The sequence below is a fragment of the Malania oleifera genome, chromosome 9 (genome assembly GCF_029873635.1).
Source record: "Malania oleifera isolate guangnan ecotype guangnan chromosome 9, ASM2987363v1, whole genome shotgun sequence".
NCBI classification, from domain to species: Eukaryota; Viridiplantae; Streptophyta; class Magnoliopsida; order Santalales; family Ximeniaceae; genus Malania; species Malania oleifera.
This window is the reverse complement of record NC_080425.1, coordinates 20,351,696-20,378,388: the sequence shown is the minus strand read 5'-3', so window position 1 is coordinate 20,378,388 and position 26,693 is coordinate 20,351,696. Positions and strand designations below refer to the sequence as shown.

The following is a 26,693-nucleotide window of genomic DNA, read 5'->3' as shown; positions in this document are numbered from 1 at the left end:
CTATGGATGGAAGCTTTGTGAGAGGGATGTGACAAACATAGAAGAATAAACTATTAGGAAATCAGAAATAAAGATTGATTGATTTATTTTATTTTTTTAATTTGATTGATCAAATTTGAATTTTGATTTATCAATCAAATTTAATGCTAATCAATGCGCCCAAGCCTATAAATAGAGGCTTTCTAAGAGACACATACACATATTCACAAAACACACAATCACAAAAAGACCACAGACAGTTGTGAGAAAATCAGAGACTTCTGATCGAGGGTGAGCTATAGAGCTTGGGAGTTTGAGATATTGTGAAAGAAAGAAGCTAGTTGAGATTTAAAAAGTTAGAACTTGAGGTTTAAGGAATGTAGACAAAATCAAAGAAAAGCTGCAAGACTGACATTAAGCCTAAAGATCGAAGGAGTTGGAGACTAAGGTTAGTTTCGTTTTTGTTTTCACACTTAATTTGGCATTTAATTTGCACAAATATTTGAAAAAAAAAAAAAAGTTTCGTGGAAATCGAGTATAGGATGCACATCGGAATATGTAAATTGTAGCAAACGATAAAGCACCAAGACACAATATATGCACAACCAATGTATATGAAAGCAAATAAAGAAAACAACACGAGAATATACGTGGTTCGGTAAAGCCTAAATTCATGGGTGCAATCGGCACAAGAATTTCACTATGAAAATAAAAGTACACAATACACTTGACACAATGATCTCTCTTTTGTCAAAAATATGCCTAGAACAACATATTTAACAAGCACGCAAAGGCTTCCCTCCAAATACCCAACCGTCTCAACGTTCCTATTCAAAATTTGAATTCTTTCTCGCAGCGCAGAACACTAGTCGACCAAGCAGGGCACTCGTTGATGAGAGAGAGAAGGCCACTCGTCAACTAGAGCAGGGCACTCGTCGACGAGTCTTTGAATTTCTATTTTTCCTCCTTTCGGTATCTCAGAACTTCTGCAATTTTAGGGCTCTTGGTATCTACTCGTCGAGGAGTGAGGCATACTTGTCGACGAGTCTTTAACATGTGTTATTAAAGTGATGATGTTTTAGGAATACTTAAAGACAAAGTTCAAATGAAAGTATAGCAATGAAAGTTCAAAGATCACTAAGGACTAAAAAGCCATATTCATATTTGAAGTGACTCAAAGGAAGCTCAAGCAACACCAAAGTGATTAAAGTATGTGGAAATCTAAAGCTAACTCAAGCTCAAGTCAAAGGGGATTCAAGCTTAGAGTTTTAGGCTTTAAGACAAATGAGGTAAGTACTTCATATTGAAATATAACATGGAAATATGTTGAAGCTCTTTAGGGGTTATTGTGACTTAGAGACTTTATTTTAAAAACCTAGGAAAAAGTTTTTATAAGTAATCAAAGCAAGAGAGTAAAGAATTTTTGAAAACCAAACTGAAAAATCAGTTTTTTAGCTGCCCAGATGACTGAAGTGTAACTTCAGAAGACTAAAGAATTTTCTTAGAAGGCTAAAGATTAAGTTTAGCCTACAAAAGAATTTTCTTAGACGTCTAAAGATTAAGTTCAGCCTACTAAAGAATTTCTTATTGAAATTTTGAAGAGGCGGTATAGCGTCAGAAGACTTAAGTGTGATACCTCAGTCGACTGACCCTATTTCCAGTTAAATTTTTAGTGTTTTAAAGAACTTCAGAAGACTGAACCTGATATTTCAGTCTACTGAACACTGTTAATGACTATAATTTTTAAATGTTTTAAAATTCAAACTTAAGTTTCTTGTGCCCCAAATTTTATAAAAACTTGGGAAATACTTCAAGTAATCTTGGGTAACACGAAAATACCTTTATGAGCCTATAAATACATGCTTTTAGCAAATCAAACATACCCATAAATTGAAAATCTTCTAAAAGGTCGAAAGCTCTCTTTCTCTCTCAAAAATCCCTCTTGCTCACTCTTGCAAATCTAAATTGCTGAGAAAATTTGAAGTGTTGATCATTCTTCCCTGAGTTTCTTAACTCCTGAATTGCTGGTCCTCATCTAGAGAAGAAATTTTGGTGAAATTACTCTTGAGCTTCAATCTTATTTCTTTTGATATTTGATATTGAAGTATATAGTGCTTTCAATTGTACTAATGTGCTATTTTGAGAGTGTTATTGTACACAGGAATTGTTTTTTGTTTCTCTTGTAGTGTTGACGATTCAAGGATTGTTTGGATCGTTGGACCAAGCATGGGGTATTGCTTGGAGAGGGGGCTCTACCCTTAAGGAGGGATTTGTAAAGGTTTGCTCTGCCCAGAAATGAGTGCTATAGTGGAATCCTTAGGTGGCATTGGCCTAAGGCGAGGACATAGGCTGGGAATAAGCTGAATCTCGTAAAAATCTTGGTCTCTCTCTTACCCTTCTCTTTACTTTTAGCAAATATATATTGTGTGGTATGTATGCAAAGTGCAGATTGCTGAAAAACAAAAACTGAGATCAAGAAGACTCTTAACTTAAGAAAGTACGTTTGATTAAACTTTTTGCGAAAACTCAAAAGGAAGTACGTTCTTTAATCGTTTGCGAAAATCTTAGTTGAGAGAGTGCAAACAAATTTCATTCACTATAGGTCTTGAAACAAACATATATTCACAGGGCTACAAATGAACTCTACCTTGAGTTCTAGAAAAAGCTGAAAGTTGTTGAAGAGTTGCATATCATATCTTGATTGGGTATTTTGTGGTTGATTACTTTTGTTGTTTGGTTGAGTATTGTTTACTTGTGTTGTGGTTAAGTATTGGTTTGTGGATTGAATATTCGATTAAGCTTTTGATGTGTATTTGCTAAATTAACAAAAGGTTGAGAATTCTTAAAAAGAGTTAAAAGAAAATTTTAATAACACAATTCACCCCTCCCCCCTCTTAGGACTACACCTTAACTTTCAGGGAGCATACTAAAATTAAATTTCTATCATATTCTGCTCACCTGCTCACCAACATGTTTAGCTTAGATTTGCCTTGAATTCATTGTGGCGTGTGCTTGAATGTATTGTTGTTATTCAAAATCATGATTTGAAATTTATTACTTAGCCACAATGGTTATTCTCTACCATATGATCCTGCATTTGACTGTTAATATTTTCTTTGGATCTATATGGTTGTGTTTCTGGTTATTTTATGAATTGGGATCAAATTCTCAAACTAAAATATTGTTGCTTACTTGAGTTTTTAAATTAAAATTTCTTTTTCAGCAAGGATCATCCCCGGTACTCTTTGAAAATCTCAAAGGGGATATTTTTTGTTGGCAAGATTTTTTTTTTTTTAACTTAAAATTTTTTATCTCTTGCCTTATTATTTATATCTATATTTTCATTACATAACTGGTTCGGTGATTAAACATGAAAATGCATACAAACTAGTTAGACTGATTTTATGCTTAAACCTACATTTGTTGTCATACTTCGTGTGCGTTGAACTCAAATCTTTCACGGGTCATATGAAATATTTTAATTGCGAAGGTTTGTGGATAATGTTGGTCTGACTATGTTTAACATGCCTTTTTTTTTTTAAAGACCAGTTACAATGTTGTGTGCTCAATTGCTATATTTTTTAAATAGTTGCAAAATTGTTATGCCCAAATTTTATATTAAAAAAAAGGGGGGGAGTATTTTTTAAAGAAAAAGAAAAAATTTTCTAAGTAAAACAAAAATTATTTTAGAAAGGGGGAGTGCTTTCTTAAGCTAAGACGTTTTTAAAATAATCAAATATTTTTCTTAACTTAACCCTTTTGCTCATGCCAAAAAGGGGGGAGAGTGAGCAAAATGATAAAAGTTTGAGTTATATTGCATGCTACATGTATGCGCATTAATTTCAAAACTAAATGCATGATTTAATTGAAATGTCTTCTTTTGAAATATGTTTGAGCTATATTGATGTTTTTTTTTTTTTTTAAGTTATGTATACTCTTGGGGGGAGCCTTTTTCAAACTTATCCCATTTTGCTCTTGTGCATTTGTCATCATCAAAAAAAAGGAGATTGTTAACTTTTTGAGTCCGATCCCTATTTTGATGCTGAAAAAGCACAAGTTACTTATGTGTGTATTTAGTATGTGAATAGGTTTATATCTGGTATACACATAAGACAAAGGGAAATGGAGGCCATACAGGACTTAAAGCTCACATCATATGGCAAATTCCAAGAACAGTTAAGAGCTAAAGAAGAAGAAGAAGAAGACACATATTTCTATTGTAAATGCGTTTTTTGTTTTGGTCTGTAATAATTGCATTGCATGCATGATAGGGTGAATAAGCTCAAGGCCATAGATCGACCTTAGGACACATTATGAAAGAGTCCCTTAAGCCAAATTTGCAAACTTATACAAATAGGGATAAATTTTTCAAAGGTTTAAAGATGAAATTCCATTTTTTAAAGAGCATCGATCAACCAACCCTTTGGCTTTAAAAATGCCTCGGTCGACTGAATAGGGAGAAAGTCAAATGTTTGACTTGTCTATCAATCGACCTATTTTGAACTAACCATCCACAGTCGACCGAACCGTGATAGTGACATCTTCCACCGTCCTTAGCAGACTGAACTCATAGTTCAAAATCACCTTAGTCGACCGAACCTCATAGATGGTCAACCGGCCTTTTACCTTGGTCGATCAAACCCACGAAGGGTTCAGAATCGCCAAAACAATGGTGGACCATCATGCTTCCGTGGTCAACCAAGTTTTGCTTGGAAATTCAAAATTTACACAGGTTGGTTGACCGACCCTTGCCTTTGGTCGACCGAACCTCTCGGGTTGCCAAGTTTTTACTGCGGTAAACCGAGGTTAATTTTAATTAAACCTAATTAAATCTTTTCTAAAAATACCTCTTATATCCCCCAATGACTATATTTTGAGCAAAATCTATATATACCTCTTCATTTGCTAAGATTTAAAAAAAAAAATTAGTATATTTGATTAGCAAAAATCCTCTGAAATTTTTTATACTCCTATTGTTTATATTCTTTCAAATCTTTCCAGCATATTGCTCATTCCCCTTACTCTCACATTTGAAAATTTTTCTTTGAGGAGAATCATTGTTTATACTCCTAGTTTGCAAATTAATTGCAACTTGAAAAAGGAGTTTGATTTCATATTGTTGTGCAAATATCTATACATCCTTCTTGAAGCTTACACTCTCATTGCACATACTTGGTTGATATTGATTTTATTGAGAGTAAGTTAGAGTTTTCCCTTATAATTTAATTCATTAATTTCTTTTGGGAAAACTTTATTGAACTAGTGAGTCTTTGCATACTTGTTGCAAGATTCAAGAGCTATCTTGTGATTTTAGCAAAATAATTTTGACAAGTTAGAAATTTTAATATCTCTTATTCTTGATATTTGAAAAATATTTTTGAGATATTTGCTTGTGTGTTTAAGAACTTTGAAATTACGCTTTGTGATTGACATATTTATCTTGACTCAAAGATCCCTACACAAACACTCTCACATACTGATTGCTATATTTGCATTATATTGAGAGTAGTCGTATAAACTTCATTGAGCTTATAAATCCTTATCATACTGAAGTGCAATTGATTGCATTGTGCATGTCGGTACATACTTGCACATTGGAGAAACATTGATATTGTACACAAAAATTATATTGATTATCTATTGTATTTCCGACGTGTGGTCGAAAGAGGGAGACTAACCCTGTGAAATGTCCCAAATTGCTCAGATTGGATGAGGAGAGCACTGGATGGTTCATACTCGGTTAGGAGGACCTGTTTCACCGTAAGGTGTGGCTGTAAAAGTTAGGGTCAGTCTTGTTAATCTGACATGGGGTTTCCCTTGCCCAGTAAGGAGAGAGATGTTGTAATCAGTGCCACTCCACCCGCAAGTGAGCAAGATTAGTGGAATTCTTTTACTTGCTAGCTTGAAACAGGGACGTAGGCAGTATTGGCAAAACCCCAATATCATATCGTGTGTTCCCTTATCTTTGCACATTAATTTCCGTACATGTATGGTTTTATTTATTATATTGATTATTTTACATACATGCTTTGAATGGTTGTGAGATACTGAGTCTACTATAACTATTTTATTTATCTGCTCAATTTTATATTGTTCGGTAATTGACATATGTTTAGAAAGACCCTAGGTTGCGGTATACTGCTTGTAGATTTGAACATAACCTAGAAAAAGTTTTTAAAATTCCAATTCACCCCCCTCTCTTGGGAATACATCAATTCTAACAAGGAGGTTGTTTAGTGGATTGTGGAAACCTTGAATGTGACTCAAGGCATGGACGTAGGCAAAGGGCCGAACCACGCTAATATCAATGTTGAGCTTTTCTTCCATTATCTTTAATTTATGTCTTGTGCATGATTTATATTTTATATATTGTGATATAATCATTTGTATCTTGTAAAGATTTTACATCTTGTAGAGAAAAGTGAAAAAACGCAAGAGTCCATTCACTCCCCCTCTAAACTCGACTCTAGGGCCAACAACATACTTTTTCCCTTTGCTCGATTCATTGTCTTTTTATGGCATAATTTTTTAGTTTTATGAGCATGTATGGATCCTGTAACCTTGGTTAGAATAACATTTTGTTTTAAGACTAACCATTGCACTAATCTACCCTCGGCAGACCCTTTGCTGTCAGATATCGATGAGGGTCCAAGAGGAGCCCTGTTTAGCAGCATGGAGTTGTAAATGTATGATAATATCAACATAAGATTAATGGGATATAAGGGGTGAGTGCTGGAATATGTGATTGACAGGCAAACTATAATGGGGCTAATTAGAATCTCTACGTACACTGGTGTGCCCAGAGCACTTTTTGGTTGCAGCTTTGGTTGTAACTGGGCAGAGCAACTGTGGTGGCTGCAGTGCTATCGTTACGGCTGGTAAGTTGAGAAAAAGGGAGGTCCGCCTTTGTTTTCGGCCGGCGGCGATCACTAGAGAGTTGCCAGGAGCTGGCACACACCAGCCAAGGGATCGATGGCCCATTGGAACGAAGGGTGATGACGAGAGACAAAGTCATAGGAGTAGCAACTAGGGTTTTAAGTGAAACCCTTGAAACCTAAGTGGAGAGTACAATGAAACAATAAGGGGGCGTGCTCCCCATGTGACTTGTTAAGTAATTTGAACTACTTAGGCGATCTATTGGACTGACCAGTTTTTTATCAATTAGTTTTGTTTATTGGAGCTTGGTAGGCTACGGGGTTTTTCCGAGGTTTATTCTTAGAAATAGTTGCTACCAAGTTGCTCATATTGACTTTTAACTCGGCTTGTGATGGGATGAAAAAAGGAATTCGACCATATGATGCCTTTTTCTTCTTCATCCTAAGGTAGGTGTGAGCACTCTCCCTTAAGCTCGTATGGGTGATTAGAAGCAAGTACTTAGACCACGAGATCAAAGTATGGAACTTGAAATTCCTTTTTTTTTTTGTAAATGCCCTTCGTTTCAAAATAAGATCTTTTGATCATTTCCTTTTAGGCCAATGATGAAACGCAGTAATGCTTTTTTAAAACCTCTTCAATTTTGTAAAAAACTCTTTTCAAAAGAGAACTTTCCATTTTGAATCTTGAGTATCTTGTACTTTTAAAATCTATCACAATAATTATATGAAAAATGAAAGCTTCCTCATCTCCATTAAATTTTTTTATTTTAATAAGGCGATTTTTCAAATCAATCAACATTAAACTCTTGATTTCAATATTAGATTTAAATGTCCATATCTCCATTAAATTCCTCAACTCAATTAGGATATTTTTCAACCCAATCATCATTCAATTATTGATTCTAATATTGGATTTAAATTTCCATCCCCATTAAATTCCTGATTGCATTCAAGAGATTTTCAATTCCATCATTATTTAATTCTCGATTCTAATCTTAGATTTAAATTTCCATCCCCATTAAATTCTTGATTTCAATTAGGTGATTTTTGAACTCAATCAACATTAAATTCTCAATTTTAATCTCAAATTTATATGTCCATCCCCCTTAAATTCTTGATTGCAATTAGGAGGTTCTCAACTCCATCATCATTAAATTCTCAATCCTAATCTTGGATTTAAATCTCCATTCCCAATAAATTCAAGATTTCATTCAAGTGACTTTTCAATTCAATCAACATTAAATTCTCAATTTTAATCATGGATTTAAATCTCAATCCCCATTTAATTCCTAATATAAATCAAAAGTTTTCTTTCAACCCAATCATCATTAAATTCTTGATTTTAATCTTAGATTTAAATTTTCATCTCCATTAAATTATTGATTCTAGTGGTAAGATTTTTCAACCCAACTATCACAAAATTTTCGATTCTAATCTTGAATTTAAATCTCTTTTCCCATTAAATTCTTGATTTCAATCAAAAAAAATTTCCACCCAAGCATCATTTTATTTTTGATTTCAATCATTAAATTCTAATCACAACCTCCATTAATCTCTAACTCAATCAGTGATTTTATGTAATCCATTCAATCCCTGATTTAAATTAAGAGATTTTAATGTTGACTTCCATTGACCCTAATTTCAAAATCACTCAACCGTCAAATTTTTCCCTCTTTTACCTTAATAAAACATAAAGATGTCCATTGCACAACTTAATGAGTCCAGATTCCAGCACCAGAGCAAGAATACATGCCTTTGCATGCGTGTGAATTCTAATACATGGGTAGAAATAAATCACAATAAACATAAATATGATGCAACCCATAATTTAATAGTATGCTATATACAATAAGGTCTATTGTCCCTACATTTGGAAGCTTAAATTTAAATATTCTGATTTAAATCTTCCAACAATTCACGATAGAATGTCTCATAAACATATTTTTAATTAAATTTTCATAAATTGGGAATTAAGAATTTGTAAGGAAATGCGTATTTAATGATAAAGATACTCAAAAAAGGATCACTTTGATTGGTTGATTGGGAGTGTTTTTAGACTTATAGTACATTGCAAAGTGAGTTGATGAGGATGAGGAAGCTTGGTCCTTGATGGGTCAACAACAAAGTTGAGAGGAAAAGTCACTCACTCCTATGTTGAAGTTGCCCAGCCAAGTACCGAGCGAGGCTCAATTGTCGACCTACACTCCTACACTAGATTGCCCATATATTGGGTGCATAATATGAAGGCTTCCAAAGAGGTTAGCTAAAGAAATCACATAAAATTTCTAGTAAAGCATGAGATCGGTCAAATGATTTAGTAATGTCGAATTCAACATAAAGGATCAATTAGACACTTGACTGTGCAAATATTCCTGAAATGGAAGAATGACTCAAATAGAAAACAAGTTAGAAAGGTCAAGCGAAATAAATGGTAGAAGTCATGGATCCAATCCAATCATTTAGGAAAGTTATATTAGGATCTATGTCGATTAGACAAGGGCGATCAATCAAGACAATACTATAATCTCTGGAGTTAGTTTGAAAGTTGACTTAGTATGGATATAATAACTAGGTAATAAGTGATGCCTAGATCGATCTCTCTTTCTAATTTGAGTCCAATCACCTTCCTACTTCCCCCTTTTCTACAATTTATAATTTTTTCTACAATTCCATACTTTCAACAAGTTTTATTCACATTAGGCACTCCTACTAAGCAAGGCAATAACCCTACTCCTTTGGAGGTAGGCATATGATCTCAATTCTACCAAACCCATACCACATTCACAACAACTGGCATCATTCCCACTTAAGACCAGATCACCATCCTATCTTAAAAGGTGTCCCTCCATGATTGCTCCTCTTTTGCCTCCTTCCCCCATTATGTATCTCGATCAAAAACCCTCTCAACCATTCCTAGCTGTCTCCTTCACCATTCATCCTCAATAAGCATTTGCGCGCACTGACAAAGTTGAAGTTATAGATGCCATTAAACATGACAATGAATCACATATAGAAATCTTAAATAAGATTGAAGTAACCTAGTCACAAAATTAATTCTTGGAAGCCAAACCCAACAATACACTAATTCAGCACATTTTGATTCCTGAACACGATGGTTGAGAACCTGATGCCTCTTCATCTCAAGGAAATTCAAATAAATGAATAAATAAATAAACCCATAATGAATGGACCTTGTTGAATAGGAACCACCCACAATAGGGGGTGATCAAAGTTTCCTTCAATTTTGGATTTTCCTTGGGCATAAAAGGGAGCATTGACCAAGATGAAACAGAGGAGATGGATTCCAATTACTGAGAAATTGACTCTAGTATGGAATCTATAGAAAGCAAATTAATTGATTTTGATTCAATTGTCAACTATTCATCGTGGGTCAAAAGTAAGGAGAGAGAGAGAGTCTTTTAACTTTTTTGGGTGGGCATATTAGGTCAAAGGGTTAAATGGGTTGATACCTTAGGAGGGTAGATTCATTTCCACTCATTTTATTTTTAAGTTTAAATAAATCACTCATAACCCATTCATATGTTAAACAACTCAAATATATATTGCAATTTCCCCATCCCATTATTTGCCTAATTCCTCATGCATCATCCAATTTGGTATGCTTTATCATGACTACCGTAAACAATTTAAGATAATAAATCAAAAGACTACAATTGATTGTAAAGATTTTTATAGTTTAGAGTTACTAAGGAAGATTCACTAGTCAATTAATTCAACAATTAATTTTTAGAATGGCTATGTTTTTTATTTAATTTTAAATGAAAAAAGTAGATTTTAAATTGCAAATTTTTATCAAAAATTTTGAGAATCACATTGTAAGAATAATAATGCTTCCTATTTAAACTTATAGATTTAAAGATGCTTAAGTTCTCAATTTAGTCAATGTTTTAGATTTTTCCAAATTATAAATTTAAACACAGCTTTAATTATTATGTTATAAAACAAATTACCAATCTAATTGAAAAAAGTACTCTTAGGAATTATAAATTTTTAATTAGGCACAATGTCAGAGTCCCACATCAGAAGCGTACTAAAAAAATCTTTCACTTTCAAGGATGGTTTGAACTCTAACCATGTGAGTCATCTTTTATATGACAAATCCGTTAGGCCAGTGAGCCAAAGCAGATAAGAACCCACCAGAGCTAGATCCTGAATCGTTACATTTGGTATTAGAGCTATCCTAAGGATACTACAAAGGTGTAGGCCACTCTTACGAGGGCGTCAAAGTTCGGACGGGAGAGCCTATCACAGTCTCACATCAGATGTAAACTAGGGAGATCTGGAGCTTATAAGGATGGTTCGGACTTCAACTATGTGAGGCGCTTTTTATAGGACAAACCCATGAGACCAGTGGACCAAAGCAGATAATATCTCACCAAAGTTGAGTTCAGGACCATTACACACAACTTAATTGAGTCAAAAATGAATTGTAATTTATTCATCTCATAATCTATCTAATTCACCATGTATTCCAATCCATTTTAACTAGTCTACCAATTAGCAAATCACAATACTCTATCTCGGACATTGCAATCCGCTTCATATCACTGAACCCAATTACCCAGCTTAGTGGGTAAACAAATAAATAAATAACACCTAATAGCAGGGGAGGGGGAAAAAATGGAAACAAAATAATGAGCTCGTAGCAAATTGCAAATTGTGCTGCTCAGGAAGGAATTACGATCCAATGTAAACAAAAAGAATAATAATAGGCAAAAATTTTAACATGCCCCTAGCAAATTGTATATCACATATAGCAGCAAATTAAAAACAATAATAAAAAGAAAACAAAAAATGGGGATATAAGAGTAGGCAAAACTGAATTCAGTAGAATTTTCGAGGCCCCCAGAAAATTGCCATTTAACATTGCCAATCAAAAAATACTCAACAGAAAAGGTTTTTTTATTAAAAAAAAAAAAAAAATTCACTCTTTAAGCACTTATTTTAGAAACGTATCAGACACTCGTAACTGTGTGCAAGTACTTTTATCATAAGAAATAAGAACAATACAAGTTGTTAAAAGTGACACCAAAAATGGTCTTAACATGGTGATGTTAAGTCTATTTAGAAAATACCAACCCTAGGCTATTCATGTGCCATACTCGCCATCCAAATTTGGCAAAAGCATTCCCTATAAATCTGGCTCCAGCAGTCAAAGGGACGATTTTCTATTCTGATGGATCTCTTTACTCTTGAAATTGTAGTTAAATTTGCAGTTGATGTTACTTTCTGACCATTGAGAGTCGTATCCTATTGTTGTTATTTTCATCTATGCAGCTTGTGTCTCATAGTTCATTGTCTTGTACTAACGAACAAATGTGAAGGATGAATAATTAACTCCATGCGTGGTGGTCAAAGACCAGTGAGCCCACAATATATAGTGGGTTACCTTGAAAATGCAGTAACACGCCCATAAACAGAAGATGCAATAACACAATTAACAGACCAGCATCCTGGAGGGTAAGATTATGATACAAAACCATGAATAACAGTGGAATGAAGACACAGCAAGCAAGGGAATATGTGCGGCACGTGGGAGGTAACTGAGAGTTAAATTAGTTTATAGCATTCCATACGCGCAATGGTAGGCACTTCACAAACCTGTTGGCCATCTGACCCACATGCATGACAGACAGCAACATTCAATGCCTGGAATGGGATCATCCTTTTTGAGCAGTTGGAAGTGAATAAGATTCACTTTCTGGTTACCTGCAATGCCACCAAGTCGTAAAGGCACTGACCAGTAAACCACAACATACAGGCTGAAAATGCCACCTGCTGACACATGGGCCATCCCCTAAAACGCTCATGGACTTCGTTTCTCATCTTCTTTGCATAAAGTTCCTCCTAAGCTGCTGTTACATGGCATTGAATGGTTCCCTGCCTCCTGACACAAGAGAATGAGGCTGATAATGTAAAGTGCCAAAGATTCTATCTAGGATGCCCGCTGCACAGACACAAGTCCGTCACCCTGCCCAACCCTTTGCCAAAAGATGCACCCTTTTATGGGGATAAAAAGCAGCGTCCATAATAGCATGAAGAGCTGAGTAATTATAGCATGAGGACAAGAGATAAGAAAAAAGGGGATACCAGCAGGAAAATTATGTGCGCCTCTAGGGCAACAAAACTCAACTCAAAACAAGCCAAAAATAAAAAATAAAAAAACAACTCAAATCTGTAATTCAACTCCCACTGGAAGCAATAGTCGTGCCTTACATACCTTAGATCTTTCGTTGCTAGTAAAAATCTTTTAGTATTCTCTTAAGAAAAATTGGAACCAAATAAGACTCAAAATCTACCACTAAAAATTGACCAAATTGCTTAAAAAAAAAAAAAAAAAGCCATTAAGAAACTTTCCTAGACAAACTAGGACTCTAAAATGGGAACAACCATGGAAGTCAAACAAAGACTTGTTTACTAACTAGGCAATTTTTGACTACTACATAACAAAACCACAAAACATACTTAAAAAAAAAACAAAACTACAATTCTGCCTCTTAATAAATTTCTCAAAATTCTTGATTTGGGTATGTCTTGATCTTCTAACTGACCACATCAGCAAGTTGTAATCCTCAGAGCTTGAATCGCATTTGTTCATTATTTGTGCAAGAAATCAACAATTATTGTTGACCAATTGCTCTGAGTTGATGTTTTCTATTACTGTTTATTTCACTGGTCATATTTACTATTAACCCATTCCATTCAATGCAACTGTTAAAAGCACTGGTCATCACCATCAGCTTTAAGCACAGTTCACCGAAGCCATTCATGCCAAACCCCATAAAATTCTTCCTAATTATCCATGGATATTAGCAAGTTGGAATACTCTTCCAAGAGTAACAATTTTGATATCACGCATTGCCTGTATTCCTACCCCCACAGAGCTTGATACTTGGAAGTGAACCACAAGCTTCTATACACTTTTTAGATGTGCATGAAGAACTCATAAAATTGTATTCCATTGGTGGTTCAAGAAATCAGTTCCAAAATTTACCATTAATAAACTGAATACGAAGCCAAAACTTCATCCTTCTCCTATGAAATTTCCTATGGTGAACAACACCACCCTGTAGGTCAGACACAATTTCTTTCTATCCAGATGGGATTGTATCTGGAAAATATTTGGTGCAACAAGAACCAATGAAATACATTCAAGTGCCAGTTGATTATCCATGGACATAGAATTGGCTGCTTGATCTAATGAGAAGGAGAATCACTTTTATCTTTTGATGGTCAAATTTGCATACTGAATGCACAAAAAGGATAGAAGCTCTTCCCAAGCTACACTGCTTGAGAATGAAGCTGCAGGGAAAAAAAAACCACCAGCAAAAACCTAGGACACGGTTGAGAATATCTATGCTCATAAGCTCCTAAAACTTGCTAAAGATGAAGCCTGCCTAAGGATGCGCTTGTGGGGAAAATGTTCAAGAGCTCCAAAGTGCTCCAATCATTGAGTTGTTGTCAATCATTTTGGTGATGAGTGGATTGCGATGGAAACCTCTGTTTCCAAGGAGCTAAAAATTGTTAAATCAAATTGCAAATCTCAACTTTTGGGGAATTCTAATTTATTGGTGGGGGTTTATGCTCCTCCCATACATTAATACCCGAGCCTGGTTCTTCTCCAACCAAGGGATGATGATGATGCAGAAAGCAAGTCTGGCCCAAAAGACTAAGTTAAAGAATTACAGAGAGGATATCTTCAAATCTCATTATTATAAGAAGACAGAACAGTTATTTTGTGTACAATTATTTTCACCAGTTTATTGGTCTCATTTTTAGGAATCCTAATTTGTCTAAGCAGACAGATATTGAGGTTAGCAATTGAGTTCTAGTGCTGTACTGCAGTAGTTCCTAATTTGGAGAAGTAACTGGTTTAGAAAAAAAATATATGCCATCTCTTACGATTTTTAGGAGATATTATCAATCTAGGAGTAGAATTTGAGTTTATTAGGTTACTATTATAGTGAGAAGAGTTTCTAAAAGATTATTACATATCTAGGACATTCTCTAGAGGCTAAAAATAAGGTCTATTATACCCCAATGAATTTAGACTTAATTTTAGAAATTGAAGTTGAGGGTTTCGCCATTGCATTAGGTGTTTGTCCTCATTAGCTCTCTCTTCTCTCATTCTCTCTTCCTACCTCTTTTGTTCCACATGACACATTATGCACAAATGTTAATTGTCTGCATATTTGTGCATGTTGTATTGGTCAGTTAAGCACACATGTATAGAATTTTTTACCTAACCATATTAGCATGGATCACCGAAGTAAATGCAAGGCTGTAACGATTTCATACAAAATTTATTTAGAAAAAGAAGTATACCTCCAATATGGATTTAGCTTCATGATCAAACACCTTACAAAGAATTTCATAGCTCTTCTTAATGCCTATCTGCAATCAGACGGCTAAAAGATACTTCAAAACATTTTTTTTTTTTTAACAGGGAAGGACAGAAATAAATTAGTAATACATGTTACATACCAATGAATCAACTCTTGACGGGGACATACTTGATATTTTGTATCTGCAATTAAGATCCAAGCATTGGGTTCAAATGCATTGCAACAAGGATACTTTAACCATAAAATGTCAAGATATCTCCAAAATTCATTAATCTTGTGTTTGGGAGAGGCCTTAGATTGGGATTTGGATTTATGTGGATTTGGATAAAATGTAATACAAAATTTTATTGAGTTTTATCCAAATCCACACAAATCCAATTCCAAGGCCCAAAATCCATGCTTCCAAACACTATCTAAGTGAAAACACTTAAGGACCATAATTAACTAACTAGAGGATGAGCTTTTTATATTTTATATCAAATTAATATAATAGGTACTGAAAAATGAAAATAATAGCTCTATATGAACAATTTCCTTCATAGATTTAAATATTTCTTAGCCAAACCCACACTATGCAAGCTGTTTCTACAAGTCCACCTATCAGGAATTTTCATGTCAAGCACTTGCAAATATGATTACAAATTGACCCAACAACCTTTAACACAGTTAAACCCCCAGGAAATGTTCTGCTAATATTCATTTAAGAAATGCACATAAAATTTGAATGCTTTAAATTGTAAAGATTTTAGTTACTTTTGACCATGTGAAGGACATGTAGCTATATTATATAAATCATGTTACATTAATTTTATCTAAACTTGACTGCCAAATCCGACTCTATAATTCTTGCACAGTTTTTACTTATCAGAATGTGTAAATTGAAAATATAATGAAAAATGCAACTGATAATTTAGGAAAAAAAAAAAAGGGGCCACTCAAGCAAAAGTTGGTTTAATTTCATCCCATGTGGAATAGGATAGGAATAGGCATTCCCATGGTGAAACTTGGGAATAGTCAATCCTTGTCCATTACATGTTATGGATAACTATAAATTTTTACACTGTCATGTGTTTTATGACGGCAATACATTTCTTTTTTAAGCTATTAAATCATTATAATATAATCATTCTATTCCTAGGAATATATGTTTCCAAAACAAAAGTATAACATAAGTGTTGCAAATACTGAAACACACACACATACAATTGTGTCCTTATGTTCAGATGTTGGCAAGCAGTGACGCCCAAAGCAGATGAGTATGTTCAAGTACAGAGTCAATTTTGTGTTCAAAAAACATAGTCAACATTTTCTTCAAGGTTTCAAACACTTAAGGTCAAATATCACAGGTCCATTGAAGACAGTGACTAATTCAGGACAATACATCACAATGAGCGATGATAGGTAACTTGGTAAATTAGAAGAGGTCATAGGAGGCAAGGAAGATATTATTACTAATCTTCCACTGTACATAGAGAGATGTGTTGATGACTTAGCAAATTATTATTGGAATAGTGTAGAGATGCATTCCTACCTAATTTTTTGCAAACAATCAATTAATAAAAATAAGATAGGAGCTCAACAAAGTTATTTACCTTAGCTTATTCATATAGAAATTCATAGCTGACTCATTTGCTTTTTGAACAGTTAGCACCACAGCTTCCATGCCAGTCTGGAAAAGACAAAAATTATCCAAAAAGTAAAGCTTATGCGCCAAGTATGAATAGTATTTTAAACCCACTTATAATTTCTTTTTCCTACAAATAGAAGAAAAAAAAAACACACACACACACGCACACACACACACAGAATTGAACAAATAAAACAGAAATGATGCTAAAATGTTGGTCTGGAAGAATGTCTTAGAAACCATCCCAACATGAACCTAAAAATGATAGAAACTTCAGCATGGGATTTTCTCAAGATAAACGGGGATATATTACAGTCAAATGCCGAGGTCTTATATATACTTTACACACCCTACTATACTTCCCTTTACTTTCAGTTGATTTCCCCGGTTGAAGAATCTGATGTCAGATAATTTTTCTGCTGACTTAATTAATGAGGAGCATAAAGTTTGTAAAGAAGATGTTGTTTGAAGCATTTTCCTTGAGAATCCTGGATTTCCCTATTAGTTCTCATTTACCCGGTGATTCTTTGAGGTGGTTTAACTCTAACAACAAGTATTTTGTAGAAGCACCAACTTTTTTAGCCATATGAGATCATGGCTCCAGGGCTTCCAGTTTGGGAGGGCCAAATGATATTTGGAGCATGATTTGAGATTTCTTTGAGAAGATTTCTTTACAGAGCACTGTAGCTCCAAACAACCTAGGATTGTGAAGATTTGGAAGCTTGGGTTTTAAGAAAACGAGACAAGTCACTCCATTGCCGCTAAAGGTATGAGGGGTCGGCAAAAAGCCACTGTTATAGTTTGATTTCTAGTCTGAAACAGTGTCAAAAAAAAGGTAGTTGGTCAGATCTAGCGTGGATTTTAGGTGTTTGCACCAATAAACTAAAATAGAGGTTGATTTAGCCTTTGGCTTGTTATTTCTTGATTTTTTTCTTAATTCTCTGGGTAGTGTCATCTTGTGTGGGGCACTAATCTGAGAATAAAGTTGTTGTTGTGCCTAGAAATTGCCCTATTTGCTGGACTGAAATTCACATCAGTAATATTTTTACTATTTTGAGGATTTAGTACTTATTCGAGTCAAAAAAAGTTCTTAAAATACTTCTCTGAAATCTTAGTCTTTATTTGTGAACTTTTCGTCTATTTCTATGACTATTTGCATCACACCCTCACTCTGACATAAGGAAATTTAGGTGTTATACTCCCCTTATTTAGCATCACACTACTTGGATATATGTATGAATAGGATATTAGGTCACAGTGACACCCAAGGTACATCCATGACATCTCCATAACTGAATTCCATGATTCACATGTGCTTGCTCTATGGCACATCCATATGTGGATTGACGCTCCTCTGAAGCTTCCATCACAGCCCTCCAAGAATGTGAGACTGTCAAAACAAGCACATCACACACACATATGTATACTAATTGCTTCATTATGTCAATTCACCTGTAGCAAGTTGTTGATATCACCACAGTGCCGGTAAATGATTCAATGTTAAAAGGGAATTTTAGCCTTTCAAATTACATTCTAAACAAGGAGAAGGGTTTGAGGGTTATGATCAATGCACTAAAAAAGATTTAGACTTGATGCACAAGAACTATCCACAAGACAAAGACAAGTACTTCTCCTCAAATAATGAACAAAAGAACCCAAAATTAGATGGACAAGCTCATCAGTCTCTCTTTCATTAAGATTTTAAAACAAAAGGAGATTTCCTGAACCCAGGGGGCAGGGGGGAAGAATACAAAGAAAATAGAGGCATTATATGTGAAAGATAATCGTAAAAAATGGGAATTAAGATTGATAAAGAAAAAACAAGTGAGGAATCTCATAGAAGAACTTCCAAGGGCTTGCATGAGTGGCATAAAGTTAAAACTTCCTCCAGCATCCCCCATTACAATCAAGACCATACTTACTCGAAATTACCTTGCACCAAATGGAGTTTCTTTCTTAAGGAAAACCTGCACAACCATTTTCCCATTAGGGAAATGCTTTTAGACTCTAAATTCCCAAGTCTGAATGTCATTTTAGGCTTAGATCTCTTAACAATATCCAAACCAATAATATGATCCCTCTTATTATCATCTATGCTAACACAAAGGAAATCTTTCATCATCCTTTGTAACCTTCAAAGTTCTAATAATAAAATTCTAAAAAGAGAAAAAATAAATATGACTTGCCAAAAGAGAAGCACTAATATGAGTGGTAAAACCCTTAATATGTAAACTCTCTTCTAGCTCACAATATCCAAGCCACTTTTACTAGATCCCAAAGGACACACATTTAGGATTACCCCCTAAAGAAAGATCCAAGCCAACAATCACGAGAATGAAACACAACCTGCTAAAGAAGTAAACTTTACCATCTCATGTTGATTTATATTGATCCCTATAACACCACTCTTAAGTCTTAATCATACTACACCTTTAAACCCAAACTCATCTAAAAAATTTTTAACAAATCAAGCACTTCCTAAAATTTCATATCACCATCCCAGAAAAAATGATGTTGTCAGAAAATTAAACATTGGACTCTTCCACATCATCCCTACCAACCTTATACCCCTTTGTAGCCCCAAGGTCCTGAGCACGTAAAACCATTACACTCAAAACATCCACCACAGTTGTAGAACAAAAATAATAAGGGGTCTAGCCCCAACCCATGAGAGGCAGCAAACCACTCCCCTAGGCTTCCCATTGACAATCAACCCATGAGAGCCAGCAAACCAATCCCTAAAGCTTCCCATTGACAATCACTGTCATAGTTTCCCTAGACAAGAACCTTTTCTCCAAAAAGACCCAAAACCTTCTGCACTAGCAATCTGTCCAAAAAAGATCCAGAAAACCATATCATAAGCTTTCTCAAAATCCATTTAAAAAAATCACCTTTCTTTATCCTGTGCTTTCCACCACCTCAATAGCAACTAACACTGCATCAAGAACCAATCTATTCCTAGTGAAAGCACTCAGGGCTAGCATCATGGTATCACCCAAACCGACCTGGATCTCCTGGATAAAAACCTTTGTCAAAACATTATAAAGACTAGTAACCACACAAACTGGCCTATAGCCTCCCAAATACTGCATTACCATGGAACCTATGAAAAATTTTAATAAGATCTCTTTTAATCACCTCCTAACTATCTTGGTAGAAAGCAATGTAAAGCCATTAAGACCAGGAACCATAATTCTCTCCATCTCAGACACGCCTTCTTGCATCCACAACATCAAAAGGCCTTTTTAAACATGCATATTTTTTTACTCAATGGGACTCCAATGATGACATTCAATCATCACCTATCCTGAACCTCCTTTGCTCTTTGTGGAAACCAGTAACTTTACCAATTTGCATATGGTCTCTCACCATTGCACCAAAGACTTAACTCTGGCCCCTTAATGGAACTCTTACTCTTCCTCCCATTAACCGCAGTTATCACACTATAAAACAATCTACAATTACAACCCACCCCCCCCCCCCCCCTCTCCTTAACCCATTTTAATCTAGACTTTTGCCTCCAACTAATGTCCTCCCTCATGAGAATCTCCTACAAAATATTACTAGAGCTAGTCTAATGCCATTTAATGCAGTAATGCCACTGGGTAATGGTAAAAGAATAAACCTAGGAAGAAGCTCCTGAACAACATTTGGAAACACATATTCCCAATTATGGGAAAATAAAACCTATCAATGCAAGTGGAGTTGGGCTGCCATGTCAAATGGCAACCAGCAAATGAGCGTGTGTGCACCAACACCCACAGTCGAAATTTTCAGGATTGCCAAATCAGCTCCTTCTGAGTACTCCTTGATGTTGATTTGTCAAGAGGAGGCCTGGAACTATTACTGATCAAAAAGCCACTAAAGAGTTGTTCTTCCAGCAATGATTCCAATGATGCCTGGGTTAACCTGATCGGTCACAATGTTGCTTAGGGTTTGAGCATGAGAAATCTTGTGCATGATGATGATGGCCCTAAGGTTTTAGAATCATTGTTCTGATACCATGTTAAGGAAAGAGAAGAGAGGGGTTGTAACGTGAGGAACTAAATGAAGTATAAGGTCTCTCACTCTATTAATACATCTAATGTACATCAAAATGATTGTATGCACACTAACATAAAATAATAAGCATAACACATGGTAACAGATAAAAAGAAGGGGTATCTTTAAGGTTGCCTTCATTGGGGCTTTGGATCTACTTCACTATAGGGTGTGTGTTGCATGGTCTTAAATTTCCACAAAATTGTCGAAATTTCTGGTTTCCAACACCCTCGAAATAGAAATGGCAGTCGATTTCCGTCTTGCATAATTTCCATCAAAATCAACGAATCATCTCGAAATTTGTCGAGATCTCAAAATTTTAGCGAAACTTGTCGAAATTTGAACTATCAAATAAATATCCTCGGAATTCAAATAAGAGATTTAGGAGTGAAGTGAAATTTTTCTCTTAATTTATTTTATTTATTTTTATTGAAACAAAATATTATTACAAATACTTTTGAAATTATATGAAAAAATAAACTTACAACAGCATTTTATTTAATCATTTATGTCTAATTTATCATTATTTGTATAATAAATAATATTTAAATGATTTATGAATTTCATTTGTATTAGCTAAATATGTTTGTCGTACATTATCTTACAAATATGTTTGATACACATACTATATTACAACTTTTCCACCTCATACACAACATAGATGTATTTTACTTGTAATATATTAGTCCTAAAACTTGCATTATTATGTTTGTTAACCATTTCTAAAGTTTCACAAAGAATTCAATGCTTTACTCCTGATTTCCATTATATTCAAATTGAAATCAAAATTGACATTGAAATCGAAATTTCCATACTTTTGAAGCTTCGAAATTTGAGTCAAAATCGAAATTTAAGACCTTGGTGTTGGGGTAATTATTTGTGATTGTAAAGAAAATATGACTGCAGCAGCTGCAAAGTCCAAAACTCATAGTTGAACGGCAGATAGCATGTGATGTTGGTTTCCTTTTTGAAGGGGATTTGAGTTTGGAAGGGCTCTACTAGTTTGCCTGTGGAGGATGTAGTGCTAGGGGCTTTCAGCTTGTCCCTTCTACTTAGAGAGATATAGGGGTACTCACCTGTTAGCCAGGTGGTCAGTTTCTGTTGTTCATGAATTGGTTTGGCTTGGAGAAGGTCCCCCCGACCCCCACCCTGTGGGGATAGCAGGTCTTCCAGCCTGAGATGTACCTTCTGGTTCTATTTAATTTAATGTGAAAATCTTCCTATAATAATAATAATAATAATAAGCAGGAAATCAAAATGGACCCTAGTACCTTGCAAGCAATAAGCTCAATTAGTTGCATTAAGAACTTTCCCAGACCTTTCCCTCGTACATGATTCTCAAGCTGTAATTCATACACATAAAGAACAGGTATTTCCTCCTCAACAATAAAGCGATAGTGTACAAATCCAACAGCAGGCCACTTGTGTTCTAGGCTAGATTTAGAATCTTTTTCCCTTTCTAGCGTGCACATATGACTACGACATGCAATTGAGGCTTCATAGACAAATATATAACGTGCTTCAGGAGCAACCATTTCCCTATGCTTCACCTTCTCTTCCACAGGCCACTCAGATCCATACGGCCCCTCCATATTAATCTGTAAATTTCAGAAAATTTTGCAATCATGACACCCAGTGTGAATGGGATCCATTTATGATTGGCAAACTAAATGAACAAACAATCAAACTGTCAGCATTTGTTACCTTAAGTAGGCATCGAATGTACCGCTTCAAGGAAGAAGACAGCTTATCCCCATGACCTGATTCCAAGTATGCAGACAAGCCTAGAAAGTAAACAAATGGTTTAAATAACAACAACAATGATGACAATAATAACAAGAACGGAGCATAGCAACATGTTGATCAATTAGAGGGTATGAAGCAGTCAGCTAAAATCATAAGCTGCATATATCATCATTGTCAAAGAATTGATTTACCTAAAAGCTTAAGCTTTTACATCACGCAATGGCCTAACAGGGTATCTGAGCATTGGTTCTAGGAGTTCCTGGCTTCAAGTAGGGTAGTCTGTGTTTGTCCCCAGTATATCTGTTATATCGTGCACTTATCTCTGACACCATGTTAGATCACCACATTACCTAAAAGCTTAAGCAAGGTATTGTGCCAATGCATATCAAGTTATTCATCACCCCTCACATGCAACTCTGTCTTGACTCTTGCATCTGAAGAAGCAAATAGATGAACTTGAACACGTACACAAACACAAACAGAACAATGTGCACTGTTAAAAACATAACAGGAAAAAGTACAAATAGCAATACTTGAAAGCTATAATACTATGACAAAGAATCAATTCACCTAAAAACTTAAACCATCAGATTAAGTAGTGGTTTAGAGCAGTATCAGAGCTTTGGCTTCACGGGGTACCGTAATTTGTGTTATTCCTCATATATAGAGTGCACTCTGTTAAGTTTTCATTTGGCACTTGTTTAAGTTCATATGTTTGCTTCTTCACAAGCGACACAGGATTGCAGATGAGGGGGACTGTTGTTTAGCTAGATATATAATATTGACCCAGCAACCAACATCTTAAGCTTTTAGTGACATTGTGATCTAACAATCTCAACAAAGAAAGTCCTACGAAACATAACCATCTAAAACTAGAAAGGACACAAGATCATTTTCTTCTATTAACACCTTTAAAAAAAAAAACTAAAATGAAAACAAAGAGTGTATAATCAGAATAATTTAAACATCATCACATTTGGCACATAGTATAGGTAGGAGAGGATTAACAAGCATGGTCAACAGAACCTTCAGGTCTAGTGGAGATGTATAGCACGAGCACATTACTTAAATCTCAAATGACAAATGATTTACATTGAACTCCATCAAAACTCTAATATAGCTAACAAAAAATAAAAATTTGAAGAAGGGAAATGAGTTTTAAAGAGAAAACTGTTGGCACAAAAACAAGATAGAACGCACAGCTCTCAGGATAAGCGTAGCCCCAAAAAAAGAATAGCACATTTACTAACCTAAGAGAAAATCAAAGCAATGAAACTATAAATAAATTATTTTCATACCACTGATGTTTTGAGAACTCTTACATCAATAACTTTTCCATATGGATTAATTACATCGTGTTTGGATAGAATGTACATTGTTCATTTTGTCCTCAATATTGTAATATATTTATCTTATAAGTAGACATAATTTACTCTTAAATTTTATAATATCTTCATCCAATCTATAAGAAAAACAAAGGTAATTTAATTTCAAATACACATAAACGCAAATAATCTCTTGTACTATGCGTGGGAGTATAGAACTTGGACTTCGGATTTGGATTTGTCTGGATTTAAACAAGAAGTAGTTTAAAATTGTATTGTTTCTTCCAAATCCACACAAATCCAAATCCAAGCCCCCAACTCCATTCTCTCAAAAACTCACTTAATAAATTTCCAATGTTCAAACAATTCAATTCCCTATAGTACAAATAATTACATATAACAATTTCACATTTGTTACAAATTAAATTTAATACAGCCAGTACACATCCAACTCAACATATAATCTATACTCTATATAGAAGTACGAATAGTGTGGATAACTCAAAACACCCTATAGTTTTTCATAAATGGTGTATCATTTTCCTAAGAAGTATCAGTGGTTTTAGTTTAAAGCTAATACAAATCAAATAATATAAGGGAAAAAAATTAATTTCATCATAAAGAAACTATTTTAATGTCTCTAATGTTTTGTTAATTTAAAAGAATTTACATCAATAAATTTTTTGAATGGATTAATACTAACATCTTTTTTGGATAGAATATATAGATCAATGATTTTGTCCTAAATAATATAGTATATCAATACCTATACTATATATAAAAGTCCAAATGACAAATCATGTTGCTAATCATGAATAGAATACGATTAATTTTATCTTATATGAAAAAAATTTTAATATGTAAATTTAATGATTTTTAGTTTTTATAGAACCCAAATCAACTAACTTAATAGAAAATCACTTGATTATAAAATAATTATTTTCGTGCTTCTAATATTTTGTTAACTTGATATCTTTAATCAAAAGAATTTACATCAATCAATTTTTCAAGTGGATTATTATAATATCTTTTGTAGATCAAATATATATATATTTGACTTTGTCCGACTTAAATTTTTTTAGCCTACATCCAACCCAGGAGCAACCAAAAACAATTAAATCTAAGGATACAAATGTAATTTAATCTTATATAAACTCCTATCGCATTCTTAATTTTCAAATAATTTGATTTCAAGTAATAAAAAGTATTTACTTACGATATTTTTGCATGGCTTAAACGATTAAAATTTTATGATATCTAGAGTAGTATCAATTATTAAGTTTCATCCAATGCAAAAAAAAAAAATCATATAATAGTGTACATATATTTTAACAATTTAAATTACATTCTACACACATAATTTTAGCTAGTTTTTTTTATAAAAATGTCAATTTAATTTTTTTCTTAATGAGGGAAAATTCTATATTGATTTACTTATTTTATATTCTTTTAACTTGGATATGTTTGCCTTCACGATGCCTCTAACAGGCAACTGTCTAAAATCCTACATTCCTACCCATGCCCCATCCATCAGAGAAATTCAAATTCTCATCTTCAACGTATGACAAGGAGATAAGAATACTATGTCAAGAGTAAGCTTGTGCTTATTTTGTCCAAAATTTTCAATGTTCAATCAACAAGTTCTGCTTATTATTTGATTTTTTTCGTTCACTAAAATTTTAACGACGTACAATGCACCTACTTTTGTGACTGCTACCATTATATGTAGGCACAAAGACAGGATTAAAGTTCATAAATAATAAGAGAAACTACAATGGCTGCTAGGGCACCGGCAGATAAGCTTTTCTTGACTTCAATATATAAAACTACCGCAATATTAGCTTTCAAGAGCAAGCAAAACGCTTGGAAACAACAACAATAGAACTATGGTCTGTGCTGTGATACCATTTCGATCGTAATGACGGAAGGTTGGGAACGAAGCGAGATGATCTTTCTCTGCAGAAGCTGCTTTAATGGCGGCATCAATTGCCCTATTCTTCTCCAGTATCTGCACACATTGGTAGAGTATTGTTGGTCGATAAACTCCTTCTATGTTGTATTAATTGATCGCTGGTTGGCGACCAAAATGCCCTTTCTTTACCTCTGTTCTTCTTCGTTTCATCTGCCTTTCTCTTTCGGTATTGTTGCTGCTGAGATTGCCGCTACCACCGCTGAGTTCCTTCGGCTCCATCGACAAACCGACACATCCATCTCCCATCTCCTCCCTCCGGTGTCTCCCTTGTTTCGGTGTCCTGAACCGGGACGGTCCAATTAGCCCAAGAAATAAGCCGAATGTGAGGGGCTGTGACCTCGATTAAATGTTGGGGGTTGTGACGTGGTTTAAATGGGGAGAGAAGATGTCTTCACTTATCCTCGCTAAAAATTTTTATGTTAGATGTTTAATAATTTGAATGATGGCTTGTATGGTTATTTGTCGATTGAATTTTATAAATTTATTATTGTTGGAACTGATATTTCATACCTATGATGACTTTATTTATTTATTTATTTTAAAAAAGGACGGTACTCTATTTATTTATTGATAACCCCTCATTTTTTGTGGAGGAATACCGTAATTACAAGACAATCAATAAGAGATAATAAAAGACAACATGTTAAAAACCTCTCAAAAAATAATACCAACATCCAGCCAAAAATCAGGTTACAAGTCCAAACAAAACAAAACAAAACATGACCAACAAAACAAACCTCACGCAACAAAACGAAACAAAAC

General features: G+C 34.4%; 1 protein-coding gene across 4 annotated transcripts; it reads right to left on the bottom strand.

Moving 5' to 3' along the window:
- Window positions 1-12,221: 12,221 nt before the first annotated feature.
- Window positions 12,222-26,269, bottom strand: LOC131164136 (uncharacterized). Of its 4 annotated transcripts, XR_009139218.1 has the most exons (9): window positions 26,061-26,258; window positions 25,865-25,967; window positions 22,593-22,672; window positions 22,160-22,486; window positions 16,813-16,889; window positions 15,360-15,402; window positions 15,201-15,269; window positions 12,477-12,762; window positions 12,222-12,328 (listed from the first exon to the last, which is right to left on the bottom strand). XR_009139218.1 is itself a non-coding variant. In XM_058121116.1 (8 exons), exons 1-8 carry the CDS (start codon window positions 26,175-26,177, stop codon window positions 12,682-12,684), a joined length of 897 nt encoding a protein of 298 aa, XP_057977099.1. In that variant the 5' UTR covers window positions 26,178-26,269; the 3' UTR covers window positions 12,222-12,681. The 4 variants fall into 4 exon arrangements, 3 of the variants coding, with proteins under 3 accessions (XP_057977099.1, XP_057977100.1, XP_057977101.1); XM_058121116.1 differs by having other exon boundaries at window positions 12,222-12,762; window positions 26,061-26,269; XM_058121117.1 differs by having other exon boundaries at window positions 12,222-12,759.
- Window positions 26,270-26,693: the final 424 nt, after the last annotated feature.